The sequence below is a fragment of the Myotis daubentonii genome, chromosome 9, assembly GCF_963259705.1.
Source record: "Myotis daubentonii chromosome 9, mMyoDau2.1, whole genome shotgun sequence".
NCBI classification, from domain to species: Eukaryota; Metazoa; Chordata; class Mammalia; order Chiroptera; family Vespertilionidae; genus Myotis; species Myotis daubentonii.
This window is the reverse complement of record NC_081848.1, coordinates 85,651,570-85,675,717: the sequence shown is the minus strand read 5'-3', so window position 1 is coordinate 85,675,717 and position 24,148 is coordinate 85,651,570. Positions and strand designations below refer to the sequence as shown.

At 57.2% G+C, this 24,148-nt stretch overlaps 2 protein-coding genes across 2 annotated transcripts in view; one reads left to right on the top strand and one right to left on the bottom strand.

Moving 5' to 3' along the window:
- The window catches only part of DHCR7 (7-dehydrocholesterol reductase), a 205,507-nt gene that overhangs the window by 70,508 nt on the left and 110,851 nt on the right, over positions 1–24,148 (top strand). The gene's annotated exons all lie outside the window — the stretch shown is intronic.
- On the bottom strand, positions 13,151–22,055 carry LOC132241824 (uncharacterized). The gene is made up of 7 exons (XM_059710776.1): positions 21,931–22,055; positions 20,344–20,474; positions 18,392–18,506; positions 16,625–16,698; positions 14,799–14,933; positions 14,331–14,371; positions 13,151–14,040 (listed from the first exon to the last, which is right to left on the bottom strand). The coding sequence occupies exons 3-7, from the start codon at positions 18,496–18,498 to the stop codon at positions 13,525–13,527; spliced, it is 873 nt and encodes a 290-aa protein (XP_059566759.1). The 5' UTR covers positions 18,499–18,506; positions 20,344–20,474; positions 21,931–22,055; the 3' UTR covers positions 13,151–13,524.

Sequence of the window (24,148 nt, the reverse complement as noted above, 5' to 3'; positions counted from 1 at the left end):
CGGGGAACGGGGACCCGGCGGCGGGCAGAGCGCGGGGCACTGAAGACGCTCCCCTCGCGGGGCCCTGGGGCCCGCACTGCCCTTCGCCCTTCCCGGCTGTTCCCCGCGCCGGGTCCTCTCCGCCCGGCCCTGCGGCTCCGGCTCCGGTGCAGCCGCACGTGCCGACCTCCCCCCCGCTGCGCCCGGCAGGGGGCGCACCGGAGGCACCGGCTGAGTCCCTGGCACAGAGCAGAGCGCCCGCAATCTGGCCCCGCAGCGTGCGCACCGCTTCCGGGAGAGGGAGCCGCGGCGTCGGGGGCGGTGTCGGGGGCGTTGTTGGGGGCGGCGGGGAGCTGGGGCCGCGACTCACCCAGATCTGCTTCTCCCCATGTCGCCAGCCTGCCAGAGGCAGCGGCTGCCACATACCAGCGACATGCCAGCGACATGCCAGCAAAGCGCGGCTCCCAAATAAGGGGCGCCCTGGCCGAGGGAGGGGGAGCGCTTGCAGAACCAGGAAGGGGCGGAGGGGGCTACGGTTTCCCCCGCTTTCCCCCATTTTTTGTTCTTTTTCTCAAACCGTGGGAGGAGCGACTTAGGATGCAAACACCCGCATACAGAGACACAAACTGTTATTTCCCAGAGACACAGTAAAGGTGTTTGTGATAGAAAACCGCCAAAGCACATCTCCCGCCTTCACCCGAGGCCAGGCAGGTGGTGAGCAGGGCGGGGAGGGCGCAGCCGGGGGGCGGGGAGACCAGGCAGAGTGGGCCCCCCAGTCCCGCGGCGCCTGCAGTGTCCCGGCGGCGGCAGTGCGGGCTCATCAGACAGCTGGTGGGACCCCCCTCCTGGCTCTCGCTTCACAGAGTGGGCCTGCTGCTCAGGGCTCCCCGAAAACGGCACCCCACCCTGCCCTGGTCCCCCTCCATCCTCCGGGTCTCGGGATCCCTCAACAAGACGCCACGCAATGTGTGTGCGCCTTTATTTCAAGGAAAGGAGTACAGACGTGTCCCCGAATGGGGTGGGGGACAACAAGAACATGGATACAAAGTCTGGAAAATGAGGCCATCAGCTCGGAGGGCGTGGCCACCCAAGTTTAAGGCTCGGTGTGTAGCCACCCGTGCAGCTGCTCACACACACACACACATGTGCATATGCACACACACACACACGCATATGCACACACAGGCGCGCACACACGCACGCACACATGCACACGCACACACGTGCATATGCACACACATGGCATTGGACGCAGAAACTGAGGCCAGGTGCTGCCCAAAATATTGCCACTGCATTTATTTAAAAAGTGTAGAGCCCAGCCCTGGCCAGTTTGACTCAGTGGATAGAGCGTTGGCCTGTTGACTGAAGGGTCCCGGGTTCGATTCTGGTCAAGGGCACATGCCAGGGTTGTGGGCTCGGTCCCCAGTAGGGGGTGTGCAGGAGGCAGCCGCTCAGTGATTCTCTCTCATCATGGATGTTTCTATCTGTCTCTCCCTCTCCCCTGCTCGCTGAAATCAATAAAAAAACAAAACCACGTCTCTGAGCCCTGGCCCATGTGGCTCCATGGGTAGAGCGCCAGCCTGCACACCAAAGGGTCTCAGGTTTGATTCCTGCTCAAGGCTCGTGCCTTGTTCAGGTTCAATCTTTGGTCCCAGTTGGGACGCATGCAAGTGGCAGCCCATCCACGTTTCTCCCTCCCTCCCTCCCTCCCTCCCTCCCTCCCTCTCGCTCTTGCTCTCGCCAAAAATCTATCCTCAGGTGAAGATTAACCCAAAAAAAAGGAAAAAGAAAGGCCTCCTCCAGCTGAAGAAATGACAGCTCAGAGTGGCCACTGGGTGCCTGTCCTCCACTTGCTCATACATGTCACCCAGTTCATGCCACGCCCGGCTCTGGCCAAGGGGGCATCCCAGGACTCAGAGACCAAGGAGCCCGGGGAGGGGGCTGGGGGCAGAGAGACAACCCTCCAGCCCGCGGGGTGCAGCGCCTGGGAAGAGCCTGGGGGACCGGGGCCCACCCAGCACCCTCAGCGGGTCCCGCCCACCAGCTCAGGGCCCCTGGGACCCAGGCAGTGACGCCCCTGCCTGCCCTGACCCCCCCTCCCCCCCCGGGGAAGCTTTCCAGGGACTCTCCTCAGAGCAGGAGGCGCTCGGCCCATCTGGGGATCGCGGAGGCGCCAAAGGGATGGACCCCAGAGAGAACCTGGGTGCTGTGACCTCAGACACCTGCCAAGGTCACAGCAGGGCCAGACCTCCCCTCGTGTGGGCCCCGCCCGAATGCCAACACAGGAGATTTTTCTTTTTAAAAATATGTTTTACTGATTTTTTACAGAGAGGAAGGGAGAGGGATAGAGAGTTAGAAACATCGATGAGGGGAAACCAAGATGGCGGCATAGGTAAACACCGGAGATTGCTGCCTCACACAACCACTTCAAAAATACAACTAAAAGACGGAACGGACATCACCCAGAACCACAGGAAGGCTGGTTGAGTGGAAATTCTACAACTAGAAGGAAAGAGAAAAGCATACCGAGACTCAGAGGAGGCACAGTGCGGAAGTAAAATACAAAGGTGCGGAGATGCGTGTGGAGTAGGCTGGCAGCTGAGGGCGCGGTTGTAATTTTCAGTCGGGAGGGAGTCTCAGGCTCTGAGCTCCAGTTCCGGGCGAGTCTCTAGGGACCCGGACTCATACGGGAGAAGCAGGACTGTCTGGCAGTGGTCGGAACTCGAGGGCAGCTTTCTCTAAGAGGTGCTCGCAGTGATTACCGGGACATTGAGAAGCGGAGCCTCTGAGAGCAGCCATAACTGCTAGCACCACCCTGTTGATCCGTTGGCACCCGCCCTGCCCAAGCCCTGCAGGGAGGCTTTTGCTGGATAGACTCAGGCAAACACTAGATTAGCACCTCCCTAGAGATCCAGGAGCCAGGAAACCCAGAGGTCAGAGTGGGACCATCCAGTTTGCAGCTCCGTGGAACCATAAAGGACACACTCAGGGAGCAGACTCAGTGAGCACCAAAGCCCCACTGAAGCAAGTCTTGCCCCAGAGGGGTGTCTCCAGCACAGAAGTTCTCCCACTGCAGACACAGCTGATTCTCACAGCCAATTGGCCTGGAGGTCAATTCCTCCCAGTGTTACCTACAACAATCAAGGCTTAACTACAACAAGACTGTGCACAACGACCACAAGGGGGTGTACCAAGAGTGTCCTCCTCAGGTAATTGGGGAGGCTGAGCCACTGGGCCCTAGAGGACACTTAGCACAGAAAGCCATTCTACCAACACAGGGAAGCATAAAAAATGCCGAGACAAAGAAACAGGTCACAAATGACAGAAATGGAGGAAAGCAAACTACTGGATATAGAGTTCAAAACCACACTTTTAAGGTCTTTCAATAATTTTCTAGAAACTGCCGATAAACTTAATGAGATCTACAAGAAATCTAATGAGACCCTCGAGGTTGTGATGAAGGACCAACTAGAAATTAAGCATACACTGACTGAAATAAAGAATATTATACAGACTCCCGACAGCAGACCAGAGGAGCGCAAGAATCAAGCCAAAGATTTGAAATGCAAAGAAGCAAAAAACACCCAACCAGAAAAGCAAAATGAAAAAAGAATCCAAAAATACCAAGGTAGCGTAAGGAGCCTCTGGGACAGCTTCAAGCGTACCAACATCAGAATTATAGGGGTGCCAGAAGAAGAGAGAGAGCAAGATATTGAAAACCTATTTGAAGAAATAATGACAGAAAACTTCCCCTACCTGGTGAAAGAAATAGACTTACAGATCCAGGAAGCGCAGAGAACCCCAAACAAAAGGAATCCAAAGAGGACCACACCAAGACACATCATCATTAAAATGCCAAGAGCAAAAGACAAAGAGAGAATCTTAAAAGCAGCAAGAGAAAGACAGTCAGTTACCTACAAGGGAGTACCCATATGACTGTTAGCTGATTTCTCAACAGAAACTTTGCAGGCCAGAAGGGAGTGGCGAGAAATATTCAAAGTGATGAATACTAAGAACCTACAACCAAGATTACTTTATCCAGCAAAGCTATCATTCAGAATTGAAAGTCAGATCAAGAGCTTCACAGATAAGAAAAAGCTAAAGGAGTTCATCACCACCAAACCAGTTTATATGAAATGCTGAAAGGTATCCTTTAAGAAGAGGAAGAAGAAGAAAAAGGTAAAGATAAAAATTTTGAACAACAAATACACATCTATCAACAAGTGAATCTGAAAATCAAGTCAATAATCTGATGAACAGAATGAACTGGTGATTATAATAGAATCAGAGGCATAGAAAGGGAATGGACTGACTATTCTTGGGGGGGAAAGGGGTGTGGGGGATGCGGGAAGAGACTGGACAAAAATCGTGCACCTATGGATGAGGACAGTGGGTGGGGAGTGAGGGAGGAGGGTGGGGCGGGAACTGGGTGGAGGGGAGCTATGGGGGGAAAAAGAGGAACAAATGTAATAATCTGAACAATAAAGATTTAATAAAAAAAAAAAAAAGAAGAAAAGAAACATCGATGAGAGAGAAACATTGATCAGCTGCCTCCTGCACACTCCCTACTCGAAATGTGCCTGCACCCAGGATACATGCCCTTGACCGGAATCAAACCTGGGAACCTTCAGTCTGCAGGCTGATGCTCTATCCACTGAGCCAAACAAGTCAGAGGCAAACCATATTTTTAATATTAAAACCGGTTTAAGCTTAATTGATGTCTTTAGAATAATTACAAAGAGTGTGTGATGTAATCTTTGGGTTGTGTATATTTAACAGTCCTTCCAAGTTAAATTTTGTGACTTTAACCAAGAGATAGCTTTGGGGCATTCCCATGGCCCATTTTCTCTTCTAAAAAAAAATATTTTCAACTAAATTAGGCTGGTTTAATATACTTGATATTACATGGGAAGCTTTGTCAAATAAAAATTAATAACTGTTCTATTTATATACATATACTAGAGGCCCGGTGCACAAAAATTTGTGCACTTGGGGGGGGGGGGTCCGTCAGCCCGGACTATGCCCTCCTGCAGTCTGGAACCACTCGGAGGATGTCCACCTGCTGGCTTAGGCCCATTCCCAGGGGGATCGGGCCCAATCTGGCAGTCGGACATCCCTCTGGCAGCCCGGCAGCCCTCAGAGGATGTCCACTTTCTAGCAGGGACCAGACCTAAGCTGCAGGCGGACATCCTTAGCGCTGCTGAGGAGGTGGGAGAGGCTCCCGCCACCACCGCTGTACTGGCAGCCATCAGCTTGGCTTGTGGCTGAGCAGAGCTCCCCCTATGGGAGCACACTGACCACCAGGGGGCATCTCCTGCATTGAGCATCTGCCCTCTGGTGGTCAGTGTGTGTCATAGTGACCAGTCCTTCCCAGTAATTCTGTTAGGGTCAATTTGCACATTAACCTTTTATTATATAGAAAGGATAGAGGCCTGGTGCATGGGTGGGGGCCAGCTGGTTTGCCCTGAAGGGTATCCCGGATCAGGGTGGGGGTCCCACTGGGGTGCCTGGCCAGCCTGGTGAGGGGCTGATGGCTGTTTTCAGGCTGGTCAACCCCCTCCCCCCAAGTGGGGAACCTCACCCCATGGAGGTTTGGCCAGCCTGGGTGAGGGGCTGATGGCTGTTTGCAGGCTGGTCACACCCCGCATCAGGATGGGGGTCCCGCTGGGGTGCCTGGCAAGCCTGGGTGAGGGGCTGATGGGTGTTTGCAGGCTGATCACACCCCCTTCAGGGTGGGAGTCCCCCCTGGGGTGCCTGGCCAGCCTGGGTAAAGGGCTGATGGCTGTTTTCAGGCTGATCACACCCCCTTCAGGGTCGGGGTCCCCACTGGGGTGCCTGGCCAGCCTGGGTGAGGGGCTGATGGCTGTTTGCGGGCTGGTCAAGCCCCCCCCCAGTGGGGACCCTCACCCCATGGAGGTTTGGCCAGCCTGGGTGAGGGGCGGATGGCTGTTTTCAGGCTGGCCACACCCCCTTTAGGGTGGGGGGGTCCCCATTGCGGTGCCTGGCCAATCTGGGTGAGGGGCTGAGGGCCGTTTTCAGGCTGGCCAAGCCCCTCTGGCGACAGAAGCTCCCAGCCTCTCCTTTTTTATTTTTTATTCTGGGATTTATTTACCTTCTATAATTGAAACTTTGTAGCCTTGAGAGGAGCTCAGAGCCAGCCAGGGTGGGCGGGAGGGAAGCCTCCTGCTCGCTCCAGCTCCGTGGCCACGGCCGGCTGAAAGCAGGTATCTGGGGTTTATTTACCGTCTATAATTGAAACTTTGTTGCTTTGAGTGGAGCTCAGAGCCCGATGCAGCAGGCGGGGAAGCATGGCTTCCTCCATCATTGGGGCTACCAAGCCTCCTGCTTGCTCCAGCTCCGTGGCCGCCAGCTGCCATCTTGGTTGGGTTAATTTGCATACAGTCACTCTAATTGGCTGGTGGGCGTGGCTTAAGTGTAGTGAAGGTACGTTCAATTTGCATGTTTGCCTTTTATTAGTGTAGATTTTGTTGAAATGAGTGTTATAGGAATTTCATTTGCTTCTGAAAGGAACCTGCAAAGACTCAGAGCCAAGTTCAAACAGGAAACTCTCAAGGGGGCAGGTGTCCAGTCAGGGACACCGGGCAAGCCAAAGTGATGGTTCCCTGTGGGGCATCTGCCAGTGATACTCGGGTATCTTGTGTTTCACAGATTGGGAGTTTATGAATTATTTTCAATGCTCAGGACACTGCTCTCAATAAGCCATGTGCCTCATTTTAAAATCTTACCTGTTGTTTATTCTTTATATGCTGAAATAATAATTGAATCTAAAGGTATACAGATTTTATATTATTCTCTATATAATTTTACAGGAATTATTAATTACCAAGAAATTGTTGTCTTGGGAATGTTATATTTTATAGAAAAGCAAAGTTGTTTTTTTTTTTTATCAAATCTATAACCGTGCCACTTTTAAATTTTGTCATTCGTGGAGAGCTTTATTCTGATGCATTTGTAGGTATATTATATCTTTAGGAAACTCCATGAAAAGGACTCTGACCTACTCTAACTTGCAGGCTTCTGAGCAGGTCATATCTTTGAGCTGGGTGCAGATTTATAGGACTTCAAGGAATAACTGAATTCAAAAAAAGACTACTGGCAAGTTATCAGGATAAACAAAAATAACTATGGGACTAAATGAATTGAGAATAATTATTCCTATGACAGATTAAAATATTGTTGACTTTTAACTCTTTTGTTTCCCAAATATAAGGAAAACGAAGGAGCAGCCACTCTGCATTGTAGGAACTAATAAGTGAGTAACATCCATTTCACAGGTCTCCCAGGAGACAGAGATCCAAAGACTACGACAGCCCGGAGAGCGTGTCCATCGGGAAAGACATTAACGGAAGACTCGCTCCAACGGTGTTAAGGGAGCTCACCTTACTGGGTACCTGACCACGACGGACATCGCCCGTCTCTGACACGCGCCTTCATCTCAAGGATGAGGAGCCGCCGCCAACGACGGAGGAGGCAGCCAGCCAGCCCAAGACGTCCACAGGCCTGTGTGCTCACAGTGGCTGCTGCTCAACCTTGTTCTTACGTCCCCTCATTGTTACGATTGAAAGAATGTAAAGTGATTTTATGCGGCCATTGTCCTCCTTGTGGTTTCCTGGTGGAAACAATGGCTGTCTCCCCAGGCCCCTTCCCTATTAGACATGACACATTTCCCACCGACTGGACAGTGGTATTCGGATTATCAGCTATGATAATGAAGTTGATGTCTTGGGGGTTTTTTGGCAACACATTGGTGGTCCTCTAGTATCATTATAAGCTTTGGTACATTTTTTAGGCAATCCTATATAATAAAAGAGTAATATGCAAATTGACCATCACTCCAACACATAAGATGGCCGCTCCCATGTGGTCTAAGATGGCCTGCAGGGGAGGGCAATTAGGGGCAACTGGGCTGCCAAGGGAGGGAAGTTAGGGGTGACTGGGCCAGCAGTGGAGGGCAGTTGAGGGTAACCAAGCCTTCAGGAGAGGGCAGTTGGGGGCAATTGGGCCGGCAGGGGAGCAGTTAGGGGCAATCAGGTAGGCAGGCAGGCGAGTGGTTGGGAGCCAGCAGTCTGGGATTGTGAGAGGGATCCCAGATTGGAGAGGGTGAAGGCTGGGCTGAGGGACACCCCCCCCCCCGCACGAATTTCATGCACCGGGCCTCTAGTATCTATCATAAAGGACTTACCTTGGACAAACCTCTCCAAGAACACTTCCCTAATAATTCCCCTGGTAGAATAATATATGGGTCTAATCTAGGTGAGTATTTTAGGTGAATATTGTCTAAATATAGGAATGGATGAAATTAACTGCCCAGAAGTGCTGGGGTCCAGCCCCAGCAGGTCCAGGGGTCCCCAAAGGTGTGGACGGAGTCGGCGAAGAAGGAATGACACAGAGACAGCGTTCAGTTGATCAGCAGCCTAGCCAGGATCTCCAGCCAAGTTCTGGTCTGGATCTCCAGCGAAGTTCTGGTCTGGATCTCCAGCAAAGTTCTGGTTAGCATCTCCAGCCAGGTTCTGTCCAGGTTCTCCAGCCAGGTTCAGTCACCAGGTTCTAGTCAGGTTCTCTTGCCAATTTCTGTAGTCAGGTTCAGTCCAGGATCTTTTGCCATGTTCTCTCGCTAGGTTCTGTCTCTAGGTTCTGAGGCCAGTTTCAGTCCAAGATCTTTTGCCATGTTCTCTCCAGCGAAGTTCTTCTGTCTCTAGAGAACGTTCTGTGTAGGTTCTGTCTCTCTTGGTTCTTACTTCTAAGTTCTGTGTGTTACATCTGTATTTATACCAGTTGATTCCAATCCTATCAATCTCTATTCCAAAGGTTAGGGCGTTTCTTATCTCCATTCCAGGGAGTAAAGATTATGTAGCTTAAGCATGATTGTTCGTAGTTAAAGTGATTAATTACCCGCCTGGCACTTAGTTAAGAGGTTTTATTCCCTCCCTAACTTCAGGGGAAAATCCCTACCTGGGGAGACAACCTTTCTCGGAGAGGTGACCTTGGTTAAAACACACAGTGCCAAGAAGGTGAGCAAACATATTAAGAACCGTATGCCATATATGCCAGGTCCCTTGAAACAGCAAGGATGGACCGGCTCCCGGCACAGAAGAGAAATTGGAACTTCTGGACAATAGCAGATACGTGTTTTCCCCTCAGATCCTTCCTTGTCAAATATTAGACAGTTTCTGTTCCTATCGATGTTACTGGTTTATTATTGTTACTTTTGTTCCTGGTATGTAAATGTGATACTAGAGGCAGAAAAACAAAACTTAAGAAGAAAAAAAAAGACAAGCAGCAACAGTACTCAGATTACGGTCACTCAAAAATTAGAAATGATCCAAGATCCTTTTCAACAAGGACATATAGGACCTGACTGCCTCCCATTTACCTGCCCTTTTTTTAAAAAAAAAATAACAATAATTCGACCTTAAGTGCCATCTAAGCTTATGGTCTTGCCCCTCCCCAGTGGTCCACCTGTTCAGCAAGACTCGGTGACACTGAGCCTTCCTGGCACCGTGGGACTCCATTATCCAACCAAACGGTTGGTCATCAATGCAGCCTTTGGATTGATTTATGGCCAAAAGGGGGAGGTGTGGACGAAAGGGGCCACGTGCTGACCTGACAGCTCCGGGGAGGCCTGCATGGCCGTCTTGCAAACTCAGACCTAAAGCCACCACAAAGGATGGTCTGAAATTAAACTTTAACTGAAGCAGTGATGGTGGGCAGTTATGTCCTGGGCCGGTATCTTCCCTGACAAGGGCAGCCTTTACCGTAACTGAGCCTGTCTGTCTCTTTGCATCTGTGATAACACAGCCTAGAAATGTCTGGGTAACGTGTAACTTCCCTTTTCCCGGAGCCCTTGGGGCACAGCCTCATGTGCTGGGTGAGGACAGAGACCACCAGTTCCGTCATCGTCATGTTAACTGTTCCTGCACCCGCCTAAGCATGTGTCCACCATTTCACCTTTTATCCAGTCCCAGGGGTTCCCCCCTTTGCTTCCCCCCCTCCCTAGTCTATCACCAATGGATTTCATGGAACCCACCCAGTCCCTTTCCTTCGATTGGCTGTATAAATACGGGTGGAACCCGCCATTCTCCCGACATTGTCTCAATTCGTTGAGGTTCTGCTTCCCCGCCTATGTCCACAGTTTGGCTCCAATAAACTCCCAAAAATTCTTTACAGGTTTCAGTGGTTTTTAGGTTAACACTCTCTCAAAACCAACGTAAAAAGTTAGTTTTTTAAACAAAGACCCATGCGAAGCACCTCACCCACTTGCGTGAAAGGCCAAGCCCCAGCCAGCGGTCGGAAAGGCCAGAAGGAAAGCTGAAAGGCGAGCGAATCGCCACGGGAAAGCTCTGCTGGCAGGTGAGGCACCTCCTGCGGGGAAACCCAGAATGTCCAGGACACAAACAGGCTCGCTCAGCGGCCAGGGCGCAGCCGGACGGAGCCCGGGCTGTGGACCCGCCCAGGCGGCTCGGCAGCGGCTCACCGTCCCCCGGTGGCCCTGGACCCAGACACGGGCCTGGGCGCAGCTTGTGCGGGGCCAGCGGGGCGGGTCCCTGGACGGACCTGGTGGAGGCCGGGCGGGTGGGGGGCCGGGCGGGGGGTGGGGGCCGGGGGTGGGGGGCTGGTCTCTCTGCCCCTCGACCCCCACCCCCCACCCCCCCTCCTCCACGGCCTTTCCTGAGTCAAACACAATCTCAGGGCTGAGAGCAAGGCTCCTCCTGAGACCCGCCTCCCTCCCAAGGAGCCCCAGGTGCCAGGGGGGCACCAACCGGGCAGGTTCCCCAGAGGCGGGTGCTCAGGAGGAGGACACAGGGCCTGGCTGGGTGAGGGGCGGGGCGAGGGGGCGGGGGCGAGGGGGCGGGGCGAGGGGCGGAGTGAGGGGCGGGGTGAGGGGGCGGGGGCGAGGGGCGGGGTGAGGGGCGGGGTGAGGGGGCAGGGTTGTAGGTTGGTTGTAGGTTCTTGGCATTCATCACTTTGAATATTTCTTGCCACTCCCTTCTGGCCTGCAAAGTTTCTGTTGAGAAATCAGCTGACAGTCGTATGGGTACTCCCTTGTAGGTAACTGAGTTTCTGTCTCTTGCTGCTTTTAAGATTCTCTCTTTGTCTTTTGCTCTTGGCATTTTAATGATGATGTGTCTTGGTGTGGTCCTCTTTGGATTCCTTTTGTTTGGGGTTCTCTGTGCTTCCTGGACTTGTAAGTCTATTTCTTTCACCAGGTGGGGGAAGTTTTCTGTCATTATTTCTTCAAATAGGTTTTCAATATCTTGCTCTCTCTCTTCTTCTGGCACCCCTATAATTCTGATGTTGGTACGCTTGAAGCTGTCCCAGAGGCTCCTTACTCTATCTTCGTATTTTTGGATTCTTTTTTCTTTTTTTTTTCCGGTTGGGTGTTTTTTGTTTCTTTGTATTTCAAATCTTTGACTTGATTCTTGCGATCCTCTAGTCTGCTGTTGGGAGTCTGTATAATATTCTTTATTTCAGTCAGTATATGCTTAATTTCTAGTTGGTCCTTTTTCATATCCTTGAGGGTCTCGCTAGACTTATTGAGGGTCTTACTAAATTTATCGGCGGTTTCTAGAAAATTCTTGAAAAACCTTATCAGTGTGGTTTTGAACTCTATATCCAGTAGTTTGCTTTCCTCCATTTCTGTCATTTGTGACCTGTTTCTTTGTCTCTGCATTTTTTATGCTTCGCTGTGTTGGTAGAGTGGCTTTCTGTGCTAGGTGTCCTATAGGGCCCAGTGGCTCAGCCTCCCCAGTTACCTGAGGTGGACACTCTTTTTTTTTTTATGTCTTAAAGTATTACAAAGAGTATTACATATGTCTCCTTTTTCCCCCCCTTGACATTCCCCCGGCTTCCCCCACCCCCAGTGTCTTGTGTCCATTGGTTATTCTCACATGCATGCATACAAGTCCTTCGGTTGATCTCCTACCGCCCCCCCCCCCTCCCTCCCCAGGGTTCCCACTGTAGTTTGACAGTCTGCTCAATGCTGCTCTGCCTTTGTATCCATTTTTGTTCATCAGTCTATAATGGTCCTTATTATCCATAAATGAGTGAGTTCATGTGGTATTTTTCTCAGCTTCCCAGGGGCCGTCTCAGCAAAGGGAAAGCTCTGTTTGCAGGTGAGGGAACCTACTATGGGGAAAACCCAGAATATGTCAGGACACAAACAAGCTCACTCAGCAGTCAGGTGAGTGGTTGGGAGCCAGCAGTAACTCACTGGGGCCATTTCAGCCTCACCGGGGCCGTTTCAACCTCTCTGGGGCCGTTTTGACCTACCGGGGCCATCTTGAGGTGGACACTCTTGGTGCACCCCTTTGTGAGCTGTGTGCACAGTCTTGTTGTAGTTAAGCCTTGATTGTTGTTGGTATCAGTGAGCAGAATTGATCTCCAGGCCAATTGGCAGTGAGAATCAGCTGTGTCTACAGTGGGAGAACTGTGCTGGAGACACCCTTCTGGGGCAAGACTTGCTTCAGTGGGGCTTTGGTGCTCACTGAGTCTGCCCCCTGAGTGTGTCTCTTATGGATCTGAGGAGTTGTAATCTGGATGGTCCCACTCTGACCTCTGGGTACATGGGCTCTTGGATCTCTAAGGAGGTGCTAATTTAGCCTTTGCCTGAGGCTACCCAGCAGGAGCTACGAAGAGATCTGCAGATTCCTCTTCTTTGTTTGGGGTTTGGAGGTGCCAAGATGAGGCCCAGCTGTGAAGCAATGCAAGCTGGTGAGGGGCCTTGGGCCTTCTTTTGGAAGTTCTGAGTCTCTCTGACCCAGCTGCAGTTTGTTAGGTAATTTTAGATTGCAAAGGCCAGGCCTTTCATATGCAAAAGCCTCTGAGCACAGCTTGGGTGGGGCGGGGTCTGAGGGAATCAACAGGGCAGAGCAAACAGCTATGGCTGATCCTCAGTCCTGCCCTAAGAGGCCCGGCGTCTCAGTGTCCAGGTAATCGCTGCAAGCACCTCTGAGAGAAAGCCACCCTCGAGTTCCAACTGACAGTCCAGTTTCTCCCCATATGAGTTTGGGTCCCCAGAGACTCGCCCGGAACAGGAGTCAGGGCCGTCGGGAGCTTGTGTCTCCCTCCCAATTGAAAAAGACAGCTACGTACTCAGTTGCCAGCCCTTTCCGCATGCCTCCGTACCTCTGCACTTTACTTCCGCACCTCCTCTGAGTCTCAGTGTGCTTTTCTCTTTCCTTCTAGTTGTAGAATTTCCACTCAGCCAGCCTTCCTGTGGTTCTAGATGATGTCTGTTTAGTCTTTTAGTTGTATTTTTGAAGTGGTTGTGTGAGGCAGCAATTTCCAGTGTTTACCTATGCCTAACCCATCTTGGTTTCTCTCCGCATATCAGATATTTATATGATGATTCATAACAGTAGCAAAATTATAGTTATGAAGTAGCAACGAAAATAATTTTATGGTTGGGGGTTAGGATTAGGAAGTGAATCCTCCTGAGGATATGCTTTCCATGGAGTCTCCAAAGGGGGTATAAGGGGTGGAGGGAGCGGGGAGAGAGAGAGACTCATTGACTGGCTGTCTCACTCAGGGGCTCTGACGGGTGGGGAGTGAACCTGCAACCCAGACACAAGCCCTGGACCAGAAATGGAACTTCCCACCCTTCTGTGCACAGTCCGATGCACTAACCACTGAGTGATGCTGGCCAGGCTCAGAAAGTTTTGATTTCAGACCATCCTGTGTGGTCACCTGGTCTCCGAGGCAGTAAGGCAGCCTCGCAGGCCTCCTGAGCTCCTCAGCGGCAGTAGGTGGCCCCTTTGTGTCCACAAGATCCCTCGGGACCTCAGCCGGACCCTCAGGCCCAGGGGGCAGGGGGTTAAGAAGGGTCAGGTCGTGGTGACCAGCCTGGGGCCCGGCCTCATCACCTGCCTCCGCCTCCGGCCGCGGGCCGTCTCCCGCCGGGCTCTCCGGGGTCCCGGGGAGGATCAGGGACTCGGACGCCACGTCCAGCCGGTCTTCAGGCAGGTGGAGGGCGCCCGTCGTGGGGACCGGAGCGTCTGCATCTGGGGCCTCAGGCGATGACACGAAGGGCACTGAGCTCTCCTGAAAAGGCAAGACGTGTCTGGAGTCGGGGGTTCAGCCCGGGTGCCCCCACAAGAGGACAGGGGCCCGTAGACCCCACGCTCAGTGGGGCCGGGCCGGCTCTGGTCTCGGCTCTGCCCTCACGGCTGGCTCCGCTGGCCTCGGTGCCTCAGTTTCCCTCCAGAGTCTAAGGTGCCTCCAGCTCAGCCCTTGGCTCGTGTTCAGCTGACGCTGGGGCAGCGAGGGGCTCGCTGCAGCTGGAGTGGATCCTCCCCTCACAGCCCGGGGCTGGCCTGGCCTGGAGCACTCACCAGGCTGTCTCTTCTGTAAGGGCGTCCTGTGGAGACAGGTCCTGGGAGACAGAAGGCAGGGGGTTACCAGAAGGTGCCAGGAGGTTCCTCTGAGCTGAGGCGGTTCCAGAAGCGATCACAGCCCCCCACCCCCACCCCCAGATCAGGGAGCTCCCGGAAGGGGCCACTGTGCCTCGCCCCTGTTTCCTGGCTGCACAGCTTCCAGAACCTGCCAGAAGCCCAGCGTCCCGAGCTCAGCAGCCCGGGCTCTGCCCCACAGACCTGCCCACACCCAGGCCTCGGCCAGGGCTGCCACTGGGAGCTGGAGCTGGCACCCGTCAGTGACGCCTGAGGGACCCCCTCTCTAGCCAGGCCCGTCCCTCAGCCCCAGGCACCGGCCAGCTAAGGCCCAGCCCTGTCCTCCCTCAGGCACCCGGACCGCCCCGGTTGTCACGGCCTCCCGTCCCATGGCTCCAGCTCGGTGCTCACCTGCATGGGGACAGCAGCAGGCCGCCCGGCCGCCTCCGTCTCCGGGTTTCCTGACGCAGAGAATGACGAGGGCCCCGACCACCGCGGCAAAGAGCCAGCCCGCCATCCCCCAGAACCGGTGTCGGCTCCCTGGCCCTGCGGACAGACAGCGCCTCAGCAGCCACACCCGCCGGTCCCTGCAGCCACGGACCAGCCCACAGACCAGTGCTGAGCCTGGGAAGATGCTTGAAGGACATGCAAACACGAGGCTGAGGAGGTCGGCACCCCGTGTCCACGGGGCCACGGCACTGCCACCCCCTCAGTGTCATGGGCTGAGAACTATAGAGAAGTTATGTGTAGCACACATGCGTGCACATGCATGCACACGCATGCACACGGGAACGTTATTCACCCTTAACCTGAAGGGCTTCCAGCCTTTGTAAGAACGTGAATGGCCTGGAGGGCACTGCGCTCAGGGAGGTCAGACGGGGAGACAGACCCTGCGGATCTCACTCCCTGTGATGTGGACCCTGAAGACAAAACAAACTCAGAGAAAAGGGGGACAGTCGAACGGCATCTCCACTCACTGGCCCAGCAGATGGGACCCCCTGGGGAGAGGCCTGGGGGCGGCCCGTGCAGCCTGCCCAGCCTTCCTGGGGGGCCGGCACCCCCAGGGCAGGTAGCGCTGACCCCGCCCCCACGCAGAGCCCAGGTGCCGGGTCTCAGGGGGTTCACGGGCCACGTGAGTGTGTGAGGACGTGGTGCTCTGACGTCCACCCTGAAGGGACGTCCTGTGTCAGGCCGGGTCCCCGCTGACCGGCGGGACCCAAATCTGACGTCATGACTTTTCTCTCCGCTTTCTCCTCTTTTTTTCACAAAGTGGACATTTCTATTAATTTCTGAGAGCGAGAGGGAGAGACAGACAGAATCATCAATGACCGGAGAGAGTCACTGACCGGCTGCCTCCTGACGGCCCCCACGGGGGGTGGAGCCCACAGCTCAGGCCTGTGTCCTGACTGGAATCGAACCGTGACCTCCGGGGTCATAGGTCGACGCTCCGCCCGAGCCACGCCACCAGGCGACCCCGTTTCCTCTGGGAGGTCTGGAGCTTCGGGCTGAGTTCGGTCTGTGGTTCGTGGCGAGTTAGTTTTCCTCCCGTCTCCCCAGCAGCATCGCTGGAAACACGGTCCTTTCCACACAACGGTCTCGCCTCAGGGGCTGATGTGATTGGAATTCCGGCCGAAGGTCACCAGCAGATGAACGACTGACAGGACGTGGCCTAGTCCACACCGTGAGTGCCACTCAGCCGCCAGGCGCTCTCACAGGCCCCACAATGGGAGGCTCTGGAGGACACGCTCCTGAAGGGAAGGAGCCAGACACGCAGGCCACAGGCCCCGCCCCCGTGTCTGCGACGTGTCCGGAATGGGGAGATCTGTCACCCCAAGTAAATCAGGGCCTGCTGGGGGCGGAGGGAGGGGGACAGGAGAGCTGCTGTTTAATGGGCAGATGTGAATGTTTTGGGGCGACACAGAGGTGGGTGCTAAGAGCCCCTGAGCTGCTCACCGGAGCCCAGCCGGGTGTGGCTCAGCCGTTGCTCAGTGGCCAAGCGTGGCCCTATGAGCCAGAGGTCATGGTTCGATTCCTGGTTTCGGGTGTGATCCCCATGTGGGGCGAGCAGAAGGCATCCGTTGCATGATTCTCTCTCATCACTGATGTTTCTATCTCTCTCTACCTCTCCCTTCCTCCCTGAAACCAGTAAAACTATATTTAAAAAATAATAAATAAATTTTCTGACGTGGTTCTCGTCTCCGGAACATACACGTCGGGCCCGACAGGAACCCGCTTACCTGGGCCGGGCCGGCCGCACAGGGTGTCCGCCGTGGCGTTGCACGTCTGCAGGACGATCTTCCCCTCGGGGCACCTGGGGGGGAGACGCCACACTGTTCCTCCCTCCACGTCTCCCAGGCCCCGGGCCCCGGGCGCTGTCAGCGGCAGAAGGTGGGCTCCGGGGGGGGGGCGGGCTCCCGCGGAGAGCTCCCTGACCACCGTGGGAGCACCGTGGGCCCGAGCCGAGGCCCACGAGGGCCCAGGGCACCCACAGCCCAGCGCTCACCCCCGAACCAGCCTCTCAGAGGTCATGGCCCTCATCCCACGGGGGAGCCACGGAGGTCCCTCCAGGGAACCAGCTCGGCCCCGTGTGCCGGCCTTGGAGCGGGGCGCGGGGTCTGTCCTGCGTGTGAGGGGCTCGGCCGTCAGGTGTCCTTCCTCGTGGTCGCAAAGTTAGGGGCTGGTCATTGTTTGTCCCGCGTTCCGAGGTCACAGGGAGGCGTGTTTAGACCCAGGACCAATGCTCGCTTGCGCAGGCCTCACGTGCTCACAGCTCTCTGCACACCTGAGGGGGGACCCGGAGGGACCTCTACGTCCCCGGCCCCTCACCTTCCATCGCCGGTTCCCCACCTTCTGCCTGAGTGCGGGAGGCTGCTCTGAGAACCCACACTCCGGGGTCACAGCGTGAAACACCTGCAGCCCCGCCGGCGGGCTCAGGGGCTGAGCATCACCCCCCGAACCAGGAGGTCACCGTGGACTCCCCGTCCGGGCACAGGCCCGGGTTGCGGGCTCCTTCCCCGGTGGGGGGCGTGCAGGAGGCAGCCGGTCCATGATCCTCTCATCATTGCCCTTCCTCTCTCTCCCTCCCCCCTCCTCTCTGACATCAATACAAATCCATTTCTTTTAAAAAGGGAGCTATTTTGCCAGGGGTTTCATCGCTGTCATGTCTCCCAGAAGGTCCCCCCATCGAGCCCACCCGGGGCCTCAGGATGAAGCTTCTTAGGAAATCTGTGCGTGAGACGGCGCTAAAGGGAGGCCATCGCGGGGGAGCCGGGCCTCCCGGGACCGCGTCCTCCTAAGGGGAGCCTGTTCGCAGGGAGCGGCCCAGAGACGCAGACAGGAGGCGGCGCTATGGCGGACAGACAGAGGCCGCAGCGGCAGGTCTAGGAGGAGCGCCAGGGGTGCCGCCACCCAGAGCCCAGGAGGCAGGAGGGTCCTCCCAGAGCCCGCGGGACCGGCCCTGCCCACACCTGGTTCCCGGCTCCCGGGCTGCGGGCCTGGAGAGAATTATTCCCGAGGTTTGTGAAGCCGCCAGGACCGGCGCCTGTGACAGAACCAGGGCCCTGCTGCGGGGACGGCCTTGCAGCTGGGACAGGGCGCGGGGCTCACGGCTCCTCCTCTGCCCGGAGCCGCCTCCTCTGGAACCGGCTATGGCTCCCACCTCCCTCCCTCCTCGGGCCTCTGCCTCTCCCAAGCCCCGCCCTCCAGCCCTCGGGGACCCGGGCAGGTTCTGTGCTTTGGCTTCTGTGCGGACTCCAGTGGGGGTTTGGTGGGAGGAGCGGGTCGTGGCTCTGGGTGGACGGAGCCCTGGCCCCAGGGCGGCCCCGGTGGGAACAGCCAGGCCACTGGTTGGATTTCATCTGCAGGCGCCTCCACGTGGCAGGTGCTACCAGGTCACAGACGGAGAACCGAGGGGCCACGGCAGAACCCGAGGCAGACACGCCACGGGGGGGGGGGGGGTAGGGGGGTACCCAGGCTGTGCGGCTGCCCGCGCCCCGAGGCCGTACCTGGTGCAGCGGTAGCAGCTCTCCGGGCAGGGCTCTGAGTCGCAGTAGAACTCCCCAGTTTTGCACTGGCACCTCCGGTTCCGTTTCGGGGTGCAGTCACTCACCATCTCCTGGTCTGCAGTGGGGGGGGGGGGGAGGCTGGGTCAGGCACCAGGGCTGGGACTCTGTGCCACCCATACCGGCCCCTCTGGAGTCACAGGCACCGAATCCACAATCTCCCTCCCTCACACTTACAGACGACGAGGTGACAACTAGACTCTATTTCCAGCAATCAGGGTGCCTGTGGACGGGCCTGAGGGGAACCCTGAAACCTGGGGTGTCTGTGGATGGGCCTGAGGGGGCCCTGAAACCTGGGGTGTCTGTGCACGGGCCAGAGGGGGGCCCTGAAACCTGGGGTGTCTGTGGAGGGGCAGCAGGTGCCCTTCAATGTGGGCTGGGAGGACAAAGCCAGCTCTGTCCCCAGAGATACCCCCAAATTATCCCTTTCATCGTGTTCACACCCCAAAGGGCAGGTCAACACCCGCAGTGTGGGGGTGCAGGAGGCAGCTGTGAGTGACACAGCAGACAGCGAATGGGGCCGCAGAGAGCCCCTGGCCCAGCCGTGGGCAAACTACGGCCCGCGGGCCGGATCCGGTCCGTTTGAAATGAATAAAACTAAAAAAAAAAAGACCGTACCCTTTTATGTAATGATGTTTACTTTGAATTTATATTAGTTCACACAAACACTCCATCCATGCTTTTGTTCCGGCCTCCGTCCAGTTTAAGAACCCACTGTGGCCCTCGAGTCAAAAAGTTTGCCCACCCCTGCCCTAGCCCCACCTTCTGGCGGTCACCCCACAGCCCGCCCGATGGCCGCCAAGGCCGGGCCCTGAAGCCTCGCGGGGTGCACAGCTCCATCGAGGGGTGGGCCCTCAGACCCCCTCTGCCCGTCTGAACTGCAGGTGAGATGGGAATAAGGTGGGGCCACAGCCCAGCCCGAGACCAAGCCCGTCACCCACTCGCCTGCGGCCCCGACCCCACCCCCGGTCAGCGTCCGTGACTTCACCCCCGGCCACAGGTGCAGCGTGGCCCCGAGGGACCCCCGGGCACACGCCTCTGGGCTGGCGCTGGGCTCACTCCTGTCGTCGGGGCTGGTCTCCGTGGGGGGCACGGTGCGAAGTCACATGTCGCTTTGCCCGCCTTCTCTGCCAGTGGACATGGGCGGCTCCCGGTGATGCCACCGCACACCGGCCAGGCTCTGACACACGGGGGAGCGGGCCCCGGTCCAGACGGGGGCGGGCGGGCGGTGGGGAGAGGGGTCGGCCCGTGGGAACGTCACCCACTACACCCAGTGTTTCCTCCGCGGCTGGCACTGACCCCCGCCTCCCCTCGGGCCAGGATCCCCACTGCCCTGCGCCCCACGTGCGGCACCGGCTCTGGCAGACGTAGGACGGTCCACCTCTTCACTCTCAGAGACCCTTTCTTTTTGTTTCTTAATTATATTTTATTGATTTTACTTATTTATTCATTTATTTATCTATTTATCTATTTATTTATTTGGTTAATCTTCACTCCAGGATATTTTTCCCTTGATTTTTCTTTTTTGAATTATCTTTAAGTTTAGATCTTTGGAAAACGCTTTTTTTCTTTTAATTAAGAAAAATATAGATATTCTTGCCCTGGCTGGTGTGTGGTTCGGTGGATAGAGCATCAGCTTGTGGACTGAAGGGTCTCAGGTTCGATTCAGGGAAAGGGCACAGGCCCGGGTTGCGGACTCAATCCCCAGTAGGGGACGTGCAGGAGGCAGCCAATTGATGATTCTCTCTCATCGATGTTTCTATCTCTCTATCCCTCTCCCTTCCTCCCTACAAATCATTAAAAATATTTTAAAAATAAAACATAAATATATTTTTTAAAAATTTAAAAAAATGGGCTTCGGGGTCAAGGTCAAGATTCAAGGGTCCGGGACTCACCCTCGCGGCAGGTGGTGCACAGCAGGCAGGACCGCAGGCCGTTGGCGTGTCCCCCGTGTACGTCCCTGTGTCACACGCCTCACACTTGCTCCGGGTGTGGGGGCTGCTGCATGGCTCCTCGACATACTGGCCTGTGCAAGAGGTCGGGGTGCGGTCAGACCCACCAGGCACGCCCCGCGCCCCGCTGTGCGGCCTCCACGCCAGGCCCTGGGCCGGCCCCTCTGGTGAGAAACTGCAAATCCCTGTCCCTGGGCGTCAGCATTGGAGTAATCTCTGCCTGTCACCAGGTCGTGGAAATGACGAAGCAATCGCTCCCCGACAGCTGTGTGGTGGGGCACCCGGGACCCCGACCCCCGCCCACGACACACCTCTGAGGCCCCCAGGATGCGCCTCTGGTCCAGGGTCAGTCAAGGCGGCAGGCCCCCAGCCCAGCGCTCTTCCCCCCCCCCCCCACCCGGCCCAGCGCTCCGCCCCCCGGCCCCAGCGCTCCTCCTCCCGGCCCAGGGCTCCGCCCCCCGGCCCAGCGCTCCGCCCCCCGGCCCAGCGCTCCGCCCCCCGGCACAGCGCTCCGCCCCCCGGCACAGCGCTCCGCCTCCCGGGCCCAGGGCTCCGCCCCCTGGCCCAGCGCTCCGCCCCCCGGCACAGCGCTCCGCCTCCCGGCCCCAGGGCTCCGCCTCCCGGCCCAGTGCTCCGCCCCCCGGCCCAGTGCTCCGCCCCCCCCCGCGCCCCCCCCGTCCAGGGCTCCGCTCCCCGGCCCAGCGCTCCGCCCCCCAGCACAGCGCTCCGCCCCCCCGTCCAGGGCTCCGCCCCCCGGCCCAGCGCTCCGCCCCCCAGCACAGCGCTCCGCCCCCCGGTCCAGGGCTCCGTCCCCCAGCACAGCGCTCCGCCCCCCCGGTCCAGGGCTCCGTCCCCCAGCACAGCACTCCGCCCCCCCCCCCCCCCCCCCCCCCCCCCCCGGTCCAGGGCTCCGTCCCCCAGCACAGTGCTCCGCCCCCCGGTCCAGGGCTCCGTCCCCCAGCACAGCGCTCCGCCCCCCCGGTCCAGGGCTCCGTCCCCCAGCACAGCGCTCCGCCCCCCGGCCCAGCGCTCTGCTCCCCGGCCCAGCGCTCCGCCCCCCAGCACAGCGCTCCGCCCCCCGGTCCAGGGCTCCGTCCCCCAGCACAGCGCTCCGCCCCCCCGGTCCAGGGCTCCGTCCCCCAGCACAGCGCTCCGCCCCCCGGCCCAGCGCTCTGCTCCCCGGCCCAGCGCTCCGCCCCCCAGCACAGCGCTCCGCCCCCCGGCCCAGCGCTCCGTCCCCCAGCACAGCGCTCCGCCCCCCGGTCCAGCGCTCCGCCCCCCGGTCCAGCGCTCCGCCCCCCGGCCCAGTGCTCCGCCTCCCGGCCCAGGGCTCGCCACCAGCTGCCCGGGAGCAGCCCGGCGTCCCGGTCGCCATGGGGGTCCCAGGGCCCAGCCCGGAAGGCCGCGAGGTGGACACGTGGTCCGCTGGCCAGCACGGTGCCCGGCCGCTTCCTCCCTGCCGCCCCGTCAGAGCCATGGCTCGACCTGCATTCAGTGCGGGCCCAGCGGACAGAACCCGCCCCCACTCACCTGCGGGGCAGAGCTGGCAGCAGCGCCTGGCAGACCAGTACTCATCGGGGCCCGCACCCGCTGCCCGGGCTCAGGCTCGCCGCGCTCAGCTCGGACGACAGGTTGCTCGACGTGCTGAGAATCAGCTGCAAAGACAGGAACCGTGTTTCACCGCGTGGACTGAAGGGTCCCGGGTTCGATTCCAACTCAATCCCCGGCCCTGGTCTGGGCGCGTGCAGGAGGCAACCAATGGATGCATGTCTCTCTCCCCGTCTTCCCTCCCACTCTCGCTGAACGTCAGCGGGAAACGGGTGAGGATGAACAGGCACCTCGAAGCCGAGGCCGCAGCCAATTCTCGTTCGAGCGCTTTAAAAAGTGTCCGTTTCAGCGCGGTCATCTCTCTGTAAGTCGGGCGAGGCCAGATGTGTAGGCGCAAATGGAATGTTAAATTCGCCTCCCTCCAAAGCAGACGCGACGAAAGGCAACGAAGTTCTAAACCCCAGGACCCAGCCCCTCACCCAGGCACAGGCCCCGAGCCTCACTGTCAGCCAAGGTGCAGGATTCAGGCAACTGTGCCCAGCTCGAGGGCGTAGCGCCCGACACAGACAAACAGGAAGAAGCTGTGGTTTCTACCGATTTTAAAAGACTCTGGACCCTGCTCTCACGCTCTGGTGAGCAACCTCTGGGAGCCAGCTCCCTGGGGGCCGGCCGGTGAGGGGGGGACGTGGGGGACACTTTTGGGGGTGAGGGCTGCACCCACTCTCCTGCAGGGATGTTTGCACTCACTGTGAACACATGTCAAAATGCCAAACTGCACACTTTTCTTGGCCACATGATAGAAAGATTTATTAGAACAAATTCCATGACGAATCATTTAAAAGAACCGTTTTCTGAAAGACGCTCACAGACCACCTGAGCACAAACACGCAGGAGCCTCCGCGAAGCCAGACAAGTAAGTTACTGACCCCAGGTCGGGGCTGGAGCGGGACACAAGTCTATGAATAAAGAAAGTGTATGGCGCCCTGGCTGGTGTGGCTCAGTGGATAGGGCGTCGGCCTGCAGACTCAAGGGTCCAGGGTTCAATTCCAGTAAAAGGCACAGGCCCGGGTTGCAGGCTCCATCCCCAGTGTAGGGCGTGCAGGAGGCAGCCAATCAATGATTCTCTTTCATCATTGATGTTTCCATCTCTCTCTCCCTCTCCCTTCCTCTAAAATCAATAAAAAAAAAATCTATAAAAAAAAAAGTGTATGGGGATCCCGGGGTGGGTGCGCGTGGAGAGGGCGTCATGGCCGGAGGAGCTGTGGCCAGGGCGTGTGTCCGGGTGGCTGCGGGCGCTGCGTGGGGCATGCGGGGTGGGGCCAGGACGAGCTCCTCCTCTGAGGGGCTCCGCAGGCTCTCGGGTGGGTGCCAGGCAGGGACCCCACTGCCACTCACAGTCGTAGACATCGGGTGGGGCGCCGGCCAGGCCCCGGCACCCAATGTAAACGCATCGAGGACCCCGTGGCCTCGGCCCAGCCTCCGTGACTCTCCCTCCCCCCAAGCCGGTCCCCTGCAATCGACACGCGTGCAGACGACGGGAATGGGGGGTGCCTGGTGCACCCACAGCACTCTGGTCGAGGGGGCACCCCAGCCCCCCAAACGGGCTCTTTGATTTAACAGCGGTTCTCAACCTGTGGGCGCAACCCCTTTGGCCGTCGAACGACCCTTTCACAGGGGTCGCCTTAGACCATCCTGCATCTCAGATATTTACATGACGATTCATCACAGGAGCAACATGACAGTGATGAAGTAGCCACGAACATAATTTTCTGGCTGGGTCACCGCATGAGGAGCTGTATGAAAGGGCCACGGCATGAGGAAGGTTGAGAACCACTGGTTTAGAGGGTCCAGAAACACAGGCGCCCAGGAGGGGCCGCCTGGCATGTTCCTGGCGACAGAATCCTGAGAAAACGAACCTGCCCCTGGGTCTTGCCCGCCGCGGAGCAGGCCCTGCACAGGCAGCGGTGCCGGCTGGTGGGCAGCAGGGCGGGCGTGTGTGCGCAGCTGCGAGGCGGCCGGCGCTTTAACTCCACACTTTAAACCTACCGATTACTCCTCAATAAAGCTGTTACAGCACCATCCCCCAACTACAAACAAATCAGGACAGCATGGCAAAGGGCGATAGGACACATCAATAAAGAAAAAAAAGTATGAAAAAGAAAAAGAAAAAGAATTCATTACCATGGCCTCCCACCAGCAT